General features: G+C 40.7%; 1 protein-coding gene across 1 annotated transcript in view; it reads right to left on the bottom strand.

Annotated features, from left to right (window-relative positions):
• The window catches only part of plxnb2b (plexin b2b), a 39,736-nt gene extending 33,225 nt beyond the window's left edge, over positions 1 to 6,511 (bottom strand). The window contains exons 1-6 of the mRNA XM_053318505.1: positions 5,381 to 6,511; positions 4,816 to 5,004; positions 4,550 to 4,675; positions 3,366 to 3,466; positions 1,879 to 2,005; positions 1,145 to 1,304 (exon numbers count right to left, since the gene is read on the bottom strand). Of these exons, the coding sequence (XP_053174480.1) occupies positions 1,145 to 1,304; positions 1,879 to 2,005; positions 3,366 to 3,466; positions 4,550 to 4,675; positions 4,816 to 5,004; positions 5,381 to 6,511 (1,834 nt within the window). The remainder of the gene's footprint in view (positions 1 to 1,144; positions 1,305 to 1,878; positions 2,006 to 3,365; positions 3,467 to 4,549; positions 4,676 to 4,815; positions 5,005 to 5,380) is intronic.
• Between the last annotated feature and the right edge of the window lie 7,758 nt (positions 6,512 to 14,269).

The raw sequence follows: 14,269 nt of genomic DNA on the forward strand, positions 1-14,269 counted from the left end.
ATATAAAAGGGGGAGGGATTCACCCGCAATCAAGTGAGTATTGTCCACTTGAATATTTTGGTTTCAGTACCCAATATGTACAGATGTAACTAAGAAGTTTCCATTTTGAGTAATAAATGAGAAAAATAAATGTAATCTGATTACCACCATTTGCTTTCTTAGCCTGCCTTAAGTCAGAGGCAGACCATGAAGGGCAGGGAGCTGACCAATCAGATCAGAGTGGGCCTATTTCAGGGACCTTGGAGCAAAAGGTTGCTGTTGTGCCCCTGATAACCCCCCCCACCTACTGTGCAATGTATTCATATTCTGTCAGCTCCAGGTAACCATTAAGTCCAGGACAACCACTGCTCCCAGGGTTTCCCTAAGGAAATTGTTTAAACCACACTGATCCTGATAAATCTCTTCTGATGATCAATTTAGTTATTATTTGACAGCCTAAACCATAGCCTCTCTCAGTGAATGTGCAGCATTTGTTATAGAAAAGAACACCTGCACTTTTTTCCCTAAGAGTCATGTTTTATTTAAAGGTGCAGTGTGTGGGATTTAGTTGAAACTAGCAGTGAGGTTGTAGATTGTAACAAACTGAATACCCCTCCCTCTCCCCTGCTAAGCATGTAGGAGAACCAGTAATGGCCCTCTCTAGAGCCAGTGCTTGGTTTGTCTGTTCTGGGCTACTGTAGAAACACGTTGGTGCACAATGGTGGGCTCTATGGAAGAGGACCCACTCACTGTGTAGCTATGAGCCCATTCTGAGGTAACAAAAACATGATTCTTATTTTCAGGTGATTATATATTAATTTAAAAATACCTATGAATATTCCATTTCTGCCAAGTCTGTTCTGTTAGAGCTAACCCTTACACACTGCACCTTCAAGAAAAGTGTATTTGAAACAGTCTTTTAATAATACATTATTTATCTCAGTTGATGATAAAACTTGAATGGTGTAAATTCCTTAACAAATTTACAGTTAATTAAATTACCAAAAGCATCTAACATGCAGTGGACCTTGGTCTTTTTAGGCCTCTCTGTGTTGTGGGCTCCAGGTGTTTTCCGTGTAAGGCCTTGATTATAATAGAGGACAACAAACATCTGCCTTGAAAAAAGATGCATAAAGACAGAGCAGGTTAATTATAAAGGACCCACCTTGGTCCTCAGGTGTTTGTGGTATAAGTGAGGGGCGAGGAAGGTCACAGGAGACCTGACCAGAGTCAGACATGGTGCCTTCACACTGGAAAGAGTCAATGGTGCAGTGCAGACGGTCAGAGGGCCCGATGCTAGGAAGGGAGGGGATGTTGATCTTAACCTGGACAGAATAAAATATGCAGAGGATTCACAACATTGTAAGCAGCTCAAAAACAGATTTTTTTTTTCACAGAGTGCATTAGTGCAACAAGTTCGAATATTTAGGTTAATTAATTTCTTTGCTTGGTGTATTCAAACACCTTAATGTAACGCTGAACAGAATAAATATACTGTTTCTTTATAAAAATGGAGAAGGAGAAAGACAGGGTTAGTGTTGACGGACATACAAGAATGAGTCAGAGAAGGAGGAAAAGAAAAGTAGTCAGAAAGCAGAAAATGAAAAAACAACTTGAGAAAGAATGCACACTGGAGAGCCTCTCCATCTTCAGCTTGTGAGCACAATCAACCAGGGTGGTTATTATAAGCCAGTTTGGAGTTTTCTGGATGGATCAATACCAAGCAGGAATACCTAGAGCCCAGGTTCTCTGATTCACAATGGAAACAGTTTATTACTCAGAATGTGCGTGTTTGTGTGACGTGCATGTAAGTGGGATTTGTGTACTGCAGAGCGACAGAGATAGAAAGAAGTGCACAGAACAAAGAAAGAGAGTGAAAAAATAAAAGCACCGTTGTACCTTCTGAGTCTTTTTACAGGAAAGGTTCGGGGGAAAGAAGGAGACAATCTTGACACACTGCTGCCTTGGGCTCCACAGCCAGCCATTCTTCTCCTCTGCCCGTCGGCACTCAGACCTTCTGGTACACCTTCAGACGGAGGAAGAACAACTCCCATCAGCCTTTGCTCCACATCCCCTAAAACACTTTCATAAGGCTTTAAAAAACAGGTTTCTTATGTGCTTTGAAGAATAACAACCAATGCCCAAGTGACATCAAGCAGGATCTGTGCAGATTTTTAAAACAAAGTTTTGGATAAATCACTGGCAACTGTTTTGATATTTTTGAGCAAAAATGTCAAATGCTCCCTGGTTTCAACTGTGAGGATTTGCCCCTTTTCTTTCTCTTATGTGACCATAACGATTTTTACATTCTAGATATTAATGATACATGTATTGATTGAAAAAATCATCAAAAATAATAATAATAATCATTGCAGCCCAACAATTCAACATTTGACAATCTGTAATGTGCTCTGATGTATTGTCATCATGCAATACGCTTTCACAATTACACTATATTGCAGAGGAAAGGGAGAAAAATAGAACATATAATGAAAACACAATCGTCAATCAGGTAAAACATAAAAACTAAAATACACTTACACTTACATAAAACACCAGACATGTCTTAATAACATGCTTATGAACAGAAACACACAACATAACGCAGCATTAGATATCAGTGAAATATAACATGGGCTCAGTTGTTTTCAAGACATAAAAATTAAGAGAGAAAGGAAAACAAGTAGGGCTGAAACTAATGAATATTATCGATTGACCTGAAATTTATTTTCCCAATTAAAATGTCAGAAAACTGAAAAACGTCTATCACAGTTTCCTAGGTGCTATCAAATGTCTTGTTTATCCAAGCAAGAGTCCAAAACCAAAATATATCAGTTTACTATGATGTAGGACAAAGAAAAACAGCAGATATATCATATTTAAAAAGCTGACAGTATTAAATATTTGGCATATTTGCTAGGAAACAACTTGACCATCAAAATAGTTCTGTTGATGTTCTAATTTATTGATTAATTAAAAGCAACCCCAAAACTATGTAAAGTGCATGCAGTGCTTTGAGCTACTTCCAGAGGGACACTTTTTTCCCCTGATTTTGTCTTGTTCTTGGTCTCATTCTTGTAAAAGACATAATACATGCCACCCTTTCTACACCTCCAGACCATGATAATATAGGGTGATGATGAGAGTAAATTGCACAGACTGCCTTCACTGCATGTGGCTGACAAACAGCTTTAATTCCTTACGGCTCTACGGACAACAGGAGATGGAATATAAACACAGAGGGATACTAAAAGTGTCTGCCATAAAACACAGAACAAATACCCCGCTGTGTTTTACAGATGGAATTGTGTGTGTGTTTCTGTTAGTCTGTCAGTGTGTGTGTGCATTTATAAGTGCATACATGAGTGTGTGTGTGACATTCTCACCTGCCCTCCAGGACACACCAACCACAGTAAGGGTCCATCATTTCCACACATGATTGGCAGTCTGTCTTTTGGAGGCACGTCTGCACCGGCACCTTGGTGATCTGCAGCATTACAACATGAAATACGTTCAAACAAAAATACCTTCGGGGAGAAACTGCACAGAATGTAAAGCATTTATTGGGTTGTTGCAGGTCTTGTCACAACACATGGTCTGTCATGTTTGCTTCCTATGTTCAATTAGTGAACCAATACCTTCAGTCCAAATGTTGAATGTTTATTGGACCCAGTGTAGGAAAGTACATTTACTTGGGGAAGGTATCGCTACACATCAAACGAGTGCTTGTTGGATCATTGAACAGTGATGTAATGATTATCTTTTTATTCATTCTTGACAACTATTTATGAGTACAACTGAGTGCAACACATTGAATATTTATGGAAGACTGTACCAAAGTGTTTGCTACCTATATTCAATTAGGGAGGCAAAAACTTGTGTAACTCATGCTTTTATCCCTTTTTGTATAATTTTTAACCTGTAAAGCAACACCGTCACCTTGGTGGCATCATTTTCAGGATCACTTATATGCATTCACTCTGACTGTTTGGTTGTAAAATATCATATAAATGAGAGCAGGGTTATAGTTGTAATCAAAAGGGTTGAAGAACAATAACCTTCTTATTTTGGGTACATTATTGCCACTCTTGTGTACAAAAAAGGGTGCAGCTACAATATAAGACTGCTTAAAGGTACATTTTAATGCATCAGTAAGAATAATGCAATATATACAGTAGGGTCCACAAGTCTGAGACTGAAGGGCTGCACCCTGTATAATATACAGTAGATCAACTGTGAAAAATATATTTGTCAAATTATGAGTTTACAATATTCATAGATGGTTACACTTGGGATAAATATAGATAACAAAGTAACACTTAGTAATTACTTGTTAGACTTAAGTAACCTGGTGCCTTTTCTATGAAAACAATGTAAACTCTCTCTTGCAAGGCAACTTTCTTTATGGTCAAGACTAGCCAGACACACTAATTCTCTCTTCTTGTGTCATAGAGAAACAACACTCAGTAACAGAGAGTAACTGTAAAGGCTCAAATCATAAAACAGTTTATTTTAATACAGACAAACAATGAGTATAGGTTGTTTTAGACAAGAGCTCTGACATACACACCTTTTTCTCAGTTGTAATGTAGAGGTGGCTTTGGCTGAGGTCAAAGAAAAGGTTCTTGTTGACCTTCTCTCCTATTGTGTCACCAGGAGTTTTGCTGTACACATATGGTTCTGTGGTCAGGTGTACCTAGACAGAAAACAAAAGGCAACACTGTCAGCCATGAGGTCTTCAGTTCCTCCATTATGCCTCCCTCGGGTAAAACTAAAAGCTCCACTGGGAAAAAAGTGAAGAACAACACAACAGTAGTGAACTGAAGACAACCCCACCTTGAAGACCTCTCCCTGGCTGTTTCCCAGGAAAGCGATGGTGTGATCATTCTCCATAGCTATAGCCACAGCAGTCAGTAGGCCTGGCCTGGTCAATACTGCATCTGCCTTTAAGGCGAATCTTGGCTTGCTGGCCAGGGGTGAAGGCAGAAAGTCCGCACCACACTTGAAGTTTTTCAAGGTGTCCTTCTGTAAAGGGAAAATGAAGAGCAGAAGAATGAAGACACATTCCCGTGTCCTTTTATTTAAAGCAATATAAGTGATAAATGTGGGAATCAAACTTCCAAGCAGTGGTGTAGGTGGTCTACTAATATATGGGATATTTTGGATGAGTTTAGGGAATTGGGAAAAAGAAATATGAAGGAAATGAAAATTCGAGAGAGAGAATCTGCAATACAAAGAATATGCAGAACAAAGTAAATACTGAAACATTAAAGTAATGAGTGACACATCTGTGCTTGATTGATTAGGCAAAAGGGAATTCTTCAAAAAAAAAAAATTCACTCTTGTTTTTCTCAAACAGGCTTTTAAATCTTCAATCAGCAGACACAAAAAAAGCACTTACCGAAATTTTTGACGTGCAGAATTCATCAGTTTTAGATGAGTAGGGGATATCCACAGCAGGAAACCCGGAAATTTTCCCAGAGTCACTATAGCAGGCGCTGATGATATCCACTAGCCGCTCATTGATGGCGTTGAGTGGATACATGCAGAGAGCCGAGTCGTTGTCATCATCATCTGGAGTTGCCACCATGAACAGAACTTTATTCCAGGAGAAGACCTTCCCGTACGTACCTGATTCAGTCATGACCCGAGCCAGCTCTTTTCCTGGAGAAGCCACATACGCAGCTTGCACTTTGTTGTATCGGTTATTTGGACCACAGTTCAACTGAAGCTCCGTGTGGGAATAGTAGTGGGGGTCTTCTTCACAAAGACGAGATACAAAAGTCAGGTTTTTGTTATCCGTACCGTCAAGTGTCCGTGAAAAGAGGAAATAAACAAAACCATCTTCTTTGAAGGCATGACGGAAGTCATGCAGGTACTTGGGAACAAATGGTGTAGTCTGTACCGTAGATGCCTCAATGATGCTCTCAAACACAACCCAATCACGAAAGTCCTGAAGGATTCGTGTGCTGATAAGTTTTGTACTGTCCAGGCTTCCGTAGCCCTTCCCAACAAGAAACACACTGAAGGTATGTCCATCTTTCGAGAAGGTGGACATGACGCCCACCACGTTCACATTGTCCTCTATGCTAGCCACATAAGTCCTCTCTCCTTTACTGTCACTGTAATACAGCTGCTGTCCCACGTTGGTCAGGTTCAGGAGGGAGCAGATGCCTCGGTAGCGGCTGCCGCAGACAATGAGGGTCCCGTTGGACGGATGCACTATCAGGAGCTTGTTGAGGTTGGGCATGAGTTTTGTGTCCTGGCAGGCTGAAGCAGGAGGCGTACATGTCCGAGCATCCTGTTTGGGGCCAGTTTCTGCTTGGGCCTCCTTGTGGAGTGACGGCCCCAGCTGAAAGATGGTGTTGACTGCACCCAGGTAGATGCGACCGGTATTGGGGTCCTGCACCACATTGTTGATGGGGGTCTCCGAAGTGAACTCCAGAATGGGGATGTTGTTGCTGCTCTCCTCTTGAGCTTTTGAGGTTGACTGGCAGACGAGGAAGAGGAGGAGGGAGACCCAGCTTGCCATCTCTGGAGAGAAAATAAAGGTAAGTCATTATTAATGTTGTAAAATGAACGTTGAATGAAATGAACGTTAATGCACATAACTATTAAAAACACAAGACTACAACATAGAGTAGGTATGTGGGTAACATGCATCACTGTACATACACACACATATTAACAAATGCAATTAAATGGTCATGTGTGTGCAGTCTCTCAAGTCAGACACAAGGTTTCAAGCAATAGTCTGACATTTAGACAATTCCATTCAAAATCAAATTAAGTCTTTCTTGCCCAGAGTTAGATGAGAAGATCAATACCGCTCTCATGTCCATACACTAAATGTAGTTAGTTTAGCTTAGCCTAGCTTTTTATTAATTGGGTTTTTGATGCAGGTTAAACAAATTAGAATAAAAGGTATTTAATAGTGACCTTGCTGGTAGGCAAATTTCTTTTACATTTGACAGAGCCAAGCTAACTAGCTGTTTCCAGTGTTTATATATTCCTGTGCTAACCAGCTCCTGGCCTCTTCTCCATATGTGCTATAAATATGCGAGTGGTTTCTAAAAATGTCAAGGGTTGGTTCACCAGTTTAACAACAAAACATGTTTTCTTAGGATGTGTCTAGACATGCAGATAATTTGGTTTTATGTGGCCAGGGTTTGAGATATCTGTTGAGTTTTGAGTGTTCTGCTGCCACACATATTTTATGATGCTTAAAGCTGTGAAGCATTGTTTTTTTTTCTTTCTTTTGTGAAAACTGTTCAAAGTAGGGTATGTGGATTATCCAAAGAATTGTTTTCTGAAAAAAAGTGCTTTTGAATTTTTAAAATGTAAATTTTCAATGCAAACTATTCACACACTGTACTGTGTGAGAGGCTGAAACTGCAGACACAGATAAAAAAAATGATTCAATAAAACCAAAATATTATAAAATATTAGCATGTATACAAACTAATGTGAGCAAAGAGATTTTGTTTTTAATTATTTGGGTGAAATTACCCTTTAAAAGTACAACATGAAGAATGAATCAGGATATAGATTTAGGTTATTGGGATACAAATACTAAAAGACTGCCTCAAGCTAACAGTGCGTAGCATAGCTGTTTGTGTATGACTCAACTCCCTGCTCCAGTTCTACAAAGGCTGTGTTATTTTGGATTTAATTGACTTAATATCAGAAATGATCACTGCTGAAAAAATGAAACTGCGATTTGTGGGGGTAAAGAAAGATTAAGACCGAGAGCTAGATCTCAAACCAAAACACAATAAAGCCTATTTAAAAACCTTGGATTTGTTCCAACTTCATTTGCACTTTGCTTCTCCCCCCCAACCCACCGCAACACCTCCAAGCTCAGGAAGTACACTGTTTTGTCTCAGGAAACATGATCACACAATATCCCTGTAAAATACAGACAGCATCATGTACAGGGCTAACAGCAGGTGCCTGTGGAGTCCTCATTTACTGCTGTTTGCCCAAGCTGTGGTAAATATGGAACTGCAGGTGGCTTTGAAGCAGCTATTGCCCACACAGCAAATGTGCATCCTTGTTTGCATGTGGTTTTCAAGCTTGCACTCTCTCAATAGTGTCCTATTTCTCGTGTCACCCTGTCAGTCGAGTCCTGAGGCTCAATTGTCAAATTAAAAACCCCTGATGAAACTTCTGGGTTGTCGTCATCCAAAGCTGTGTTTTATTATGTTAACCCGCCTTACCTCAATGGACTAAGTAGGACCACTGATTAGACATTTGCCCAGGGGGGACCTGTTAATTTCAATGGCAATTTCCCATTTGCATTTAAGTGGCCACCACTTGATTTGAAGATTTTATTTTTCTTCCCATTTACTGCCCTTCTGTCCCTTCTCTCTCTCCCTCTCTTAGCCCCACCAACCCATTTTAGTGTGTTAATGTATCATGCCCTTTTCAATTCATAACCTTAAATATTTCCATTAACAACGAAATGGTGCAATAAAAACCTCATCTGTATAGTTAGCTTCTACTGCTGTAACCAAGAGGAACTAACTGTATTCTCAATATTTACCCATGTCATGACTGAAAAACATTAGCTTACTTCAGCAAACTAGATTGAAATTCAGCTCTAAAATAACAAAAACTTCAATTACAAAGGACAGCTCATCTAGCAATGTTGAATGACAATTACCAATATGTGTCAGCTTTAAAAGACAGCACAGCCACTTTTATGTTCGAGGAAGCATCACAAAAATTGCATAAGCTGCAAAAAGCTTTTGCTGCCTCAAAAATGTTGACAACATAAGCAAAACACAGTCAAGCTGCCCTGACAAAGAGTGTTGGAAAATTGCACGACATTCACAGAGAGACGCAGAAAATGGCTTTTAAAATGATCACAGGATTAAATGAAAACTCTATGATGCAGTCCCGGTGTAATAAAGTTTCCTCTGTAAAAGTGAGCCACACAAAGCTGTACTTAGGGTGTGTTTAGGGCAGGGCTCCCATTTGGCAACAACTTGTAAGACGTTAGATCCAGAACACAGATGGTCTTCTGGTGAAGCCACTAACGACAAAATCCCAGAAAAATCAATCCAAGTCACAATTAAGCGAACACTTGGGATAAATCACGTGTGTCATTTAATGCTCCTAATACGATGTTTCGAAAGTGAGGATTTGAGCTTAGAGGTGTCAGGAGCATTGACTTTCACTGCAAACTTATATTTCCTACATTCATTATTGTGTCAAATTCTTGATCTTCTACACTTAACTCTTTCATTTTTCTATGTTTCAATGTTTGCAAATTCTTTACTTATTTTGTTAAGTATTGAAAAGGTACAACTGTATTTAAATGCAGATACTTATAATTACTAATACATTCTATTACATTTTCTAAGTCCCTGACCTGAACAGCAAGATTTAGTTTCCTCACAACAAACTGCTATGTTTTTTAGTCTGTTGATGGTTAAACAGTTTTGAGTAGACAGAGTCAGGTAGTCTGACATGCCACATGACCTTTAATGTGCTTTTTTTGTGGCAACTCTTGGCAGGAACATTCATTGTTTTGTTCTTTCACAAGTAGAAAATCATTCAACGTAAACTATCTCAGTGCATTGTAATGTCTGAAATGAAACAATAGCAGTTTGCAGATTGCTACTCTGCTTTTTCTGTTTTTATACACAACAGAGAAGACCATACTGTGTAAATATTGGGTGCAATTGTAAATATGAACAGTAGTTGAAGCATGACTGCCTCTCTGAATATATTTTCATTGTGTGCCGTCCACTAAAGACTGTAATATCCATATTTCCATCAATTCACTCAGTCATGAAACAGACCGCATAGGGGGGCTCCACAAAAGGTGGATTATGTCGATGTCTGTGACAGAAAATTACTTGATTTCTTTGGCTTCTAATCAAACATGCTGTGACAAAGCAACTTTCCTCACCTTGTAATGTACAATGTGAGGACAATTGTCTCAAGGCGCTCATTTAGGTTACAGAAAACTCCAGCTTCACTTACATCCATGACTTCAAAGAATCCTTTTCCTATTCATGTAAATCCTATAGCCAGCCCACGATCAGAAAAAAAAAGTGTCACACAAATTTCCCTCAGATGCTGCATTGTGGGTCAGTGCAAACGAAATTCTTGACATATTTCAAAGGAGTCTGTTCTCTCCTAGGATGTCTCCTTCTGTCACTCTATCACTTTTCATCCTTTTTTCATGGGCTTAATCCTGAACGCTGGAATTAAAGAGGCTTCAAAGAGCTGAAGAGAGGCAGACGTCTGGTTGGGGTGACACAGGTGGAATGAGGCCCACTTCTCCTCAGACCATCCCAACTCTCTTTTCTCGACATGTCCCTTAGCTGCTGTGAAAGAACATGGCAAGTGGGCATACCATCCAACACGTGGCTCTTCTGAATAAATAAAAAGCTGCTAAATTTAGAGGCCGTGTGCTGCATCAGCCTGCAGCTAATGAAGCCTCCAATGGCCTGAGATAAATAATAATGAAACACATCATGTGCTAATGAAGCTGGCACATCTGAAAAATGTGATCCTTTGAAAAACACAATTGTTGAATTGAGAGTGGTTGATAGCAGACAATGAATTGACCTAAAATCAGAATTGTCTGCCTATTTAGCTGCACACTTTTCAGTTTATTTATACACTTTAAAAAAAATGTTTTTTTCTATTACTGGCTATCACATAAAAAATAAAATGATTCATCTGGCTGATGCTTTTGTCCAAAACAACATACAAATGAGATACAATCCAATGAGAATAAGTGTTACTCAGTTCCATGTTCCACATGACACAAATGCCACAAGGTCGCAGATACAACCTGAGCGTTTCAAAAACGGGGCATTTGCTCCAGCAGCGCAAGTAGAGAGCCACCCCCACACACCTGGAGAGGAATCCAGGGACCAGGGCAGTCATGACAGCAGTGGTGTCATAAAATCTTGTGAATTTCCACTCCCAAGATAAACCTCTGGTTGCCAGTGGTGACAAATATACTCTGACCGGTTGATGGCTGGCTTGGTGCCACCAGTTATGATGTAATGTTGATGAAGTGATGTGATATATGATCGTGAGTCTGCACCGGGTGTTTTATCTTTAACATTGATTGAATGCTCTATTGCCATTCCTGAGTCTGACATCAGGCCCAGCTTGACCTGCTCTGTCCAGCTTGATGCGGCTTCAAAAATTGGCTAGGTGCATATTTTTAGTGGAGTAGAGCAGAGAGCCGCTTCTGGGACACCGTTGGCCGCAATAAGCTCCAGCGGCCATGCTGCAGCCGGAATGTGACACAGTCGTGCCTGGTGGAATCAGACTAAGCACTCTGGGTAGAGATTTACCAAATTCAGTTTGGTAAGGAGAAGAGTTAGGATTGAGATTTCCTGACTCGCAGTGATGGTAGTACTAGCTGTAGTACATGTAAAAGGTCATAGAGAACAAGAGGGAGCATAAACCTGAGACTGAGAGTTCAGGTAGTAGAGGTGCCATGCCAGTGGCCTCTCTGTAAGTGAGGATTAGTGCCTTCAAATAACAGAGAGCCAGTGGAGAGTACAAGGAGTTGAGCAACACACTCAAATAAAACCTGCTCTTTCTGATGTTACAGTGCACAAAGCAACATCACCGAGAGACAAATGCAACATGCTCAAGTAACAATGACAATGCCCACATTTATTGCAGATTTGTGGGAGAGAGTGGCTCTCTGTAGCTGAGCTGGATATTAATGTTGTGCTGAGCGAGGTCAGTCTTACTATAGAGAGACAGAGCTGAAGATGGCCTTCCATCCTCCATTATCAGTGAGGCAAGCGTAGATCTACATCGACCAAGCTAGGTCATCTCACAGGAGGACAGACTTGTGTATCAGAAAAACTAAACTAAAAACAAAAGCTGTAATTTAAAATTCAATGTTGCTGTCAGTGTGTTTGGTTTTGCCTTTTCTATTACTATTTCAAGTCTTAAAGTACATCAGAATTCAACAAGTATTAATAATGTTTGCTCAATGTGTTTAGTTTTCGAGTTGTTTTTTTCTTTTTTTTCGTCCGTCTGTCTGTGTTGGTGAAGCTTGGAATTCCGGGACTTTACTGTTTGCAGACAAAGTGTACTATAAATGTATTTATTCATAAATATGAGAAGGTTGCCAACAAACCAACCGAAACATCTTAAAAATAGTACTTGTACAGGTCTAGTTTTGTATTGAATGTAACAACGTGAACCAGCAACATACTGAACATGCTACACAACTGTCAGTAGATCAGAATCAATGCTGGTGGTATGAACGGTGACGTGTTCACTTATTGAAGTGCATCTGAGCAGTGACGATCATTTACAAAACCATTTACAAAAAATTATTACTCACTCACATTGACAATTTTATTTGCTTAAGTGATATGTAACTGATACCTGTAGTTTATTTCTATAGTTGGAGGGAAAAAAGACGCGAGCTACTACATGCACAGACTTGAATAGTACATGCAGGTGTGTCTATTTGCCAGCTCCCTAGTCAGCACACACATGCACACAGTCCTTTTGTTGACAACTATAGGTAATCTCTGTCACCCTCCCTCGACAAGTTTAAGACATGTCTGGACAGGAAAAGCAGCTCTCAGCAGAGGAAAATGAAAGATAATTGAAAAATGGCAGGTGTGCACACAGCCACACACACACACAGATTCATAGGCTTAGAGATACACGCACCAATATGTGCACCAGCGCAGTTTGAAGTGCTGACAAGGTAATCCCATTCCGACCACACAGAGACACTCTTCTCTTCAAACTACCACACTGTGTTCCTTTGACATGGGGGCACTAAAACCCAGCATGGTAGTTCGCGCACCTCTCGGCCAATCCTCTCGCCGCACATCTCCCTTTCTAGGACAACACCCACCAGGAGGAAGCGTGCATGCCTGATCAGGAAGGAGAGCGGGTGAAACAAGAGGAGGAATGTGTGTGTAATGATTAGATCACACACGCAAACACTTCCGTAACTGCTGACCTGGCAAGTTTTGAAACAGCGTGAGTGCTCCTTTCACTCATTAAAACTGATACGGAAAGGAAACTGATAATAAATAAAAAACAGACACCCTACCCCGAAACATAATAGAATATCACCCCATACTGCGATCATTCATATTCAGCACTTTCTTTATCGGAGTGCGGGCTTTGACAGATGCCAGGGTCTGACATTGATGTGGGGGGTGTCTTCACATTGAAGCCGGTTTCTGTGTTATACACTGATAAAAGTGAACTGCCATTAAATTAGATGCCTGTCCCCAGAGGCCTCTGGGATGAGCGGAGAAGAGGTGAGCGAGGGGTTAATGCTCTAAAGCAAATCTTGCCATGTCTGTCGCAGTGTGTAGGGTGCTGAAAAGGCCTGATAAAGTGTGTACAAGGCAACATGACAACGTGGGTTAGGAGCCATACAAGGAGCCGCTGCCGGAAACGAGAGGCGGATCCTTGTCCTTTATATTCCCTCTGCCATCCAGGGAAGGATTGGAAGAACAAGTGGCATTGTTAAAGATGAAACATCAAGTGGGAGAGTGGGGAGAATTCTCTTTCTCTGCATGTCTCCCTTCGTGCTTTTTTTTTTTTTTTTTTTGACATGCAAATGCTCTTGTCCCATCCTTACAGTGAAATTGTTTCACAAGCAGCAATGGGAGGCTGGTGTGACGACGGCAATCCAATTTCCATATGAACAATTACCCTGCCGTCAGGGTTGGCAGTTCATTTATTTCAATTTGACTGACTGGGAGAACCACGCTCACCAAAGCAGCCATCCCAGCCATTGTATTCAGGACACCAGGCATGGGTGGGGGATTGATGGGCCTGGTCCATTTCAGTTGGATCCAGCTGCTCTGGCCTAAATATGCTAACACCTTTAAAGTTGGCCCGTGACCTGAGAAGTATATGAATCACACTTTGCACTTCTATTATACCGTGTCTGTGTGTCTGTGTCCCAATTCTCACGCCTGTGTGCTTGTTTCTCTTGTGTGTCTACATGTGTCTGCCCTCCAGTGTATGTTTGTCTGTTCTGATGTATGACCATGAGTCAGGGGTGCTAGCATAACGCGCACACACTCACCATCCTTTTAGGCACAGCACTTTTCTTCATTAGGACTGATAGGCTGTTTGTGTGTCTGTTTACCACTCCGTCACCATTTTCAAGGCTCCTGCTATCTCCCCTCTGCCAGCTGGACACTTGAGCAGCGAGAGCGCAAAACCACATACACACAAACTACTCAAGCAGAGTACACATTTAAATGTGCGTGCAGAGATACACACTCAATACTAGACTTCTCTGCCTCATACC

This window comes from Scomber japonicus, chromosome 5 (genome assembly GCF_027409825.1).
Source record: "Scomber japonicus isolate fScoJap1 chromosome 5, fScoJap1.pri, whole genome shotgun sequence".
In the NCBI taxonomy this organism is placed as follows: domain Eukaryota; kingdom Metazoa; phylum Chordata; class Actinopteri; order Scombriformes; family Scombridae; genus Scomber; species Scomber japonicus.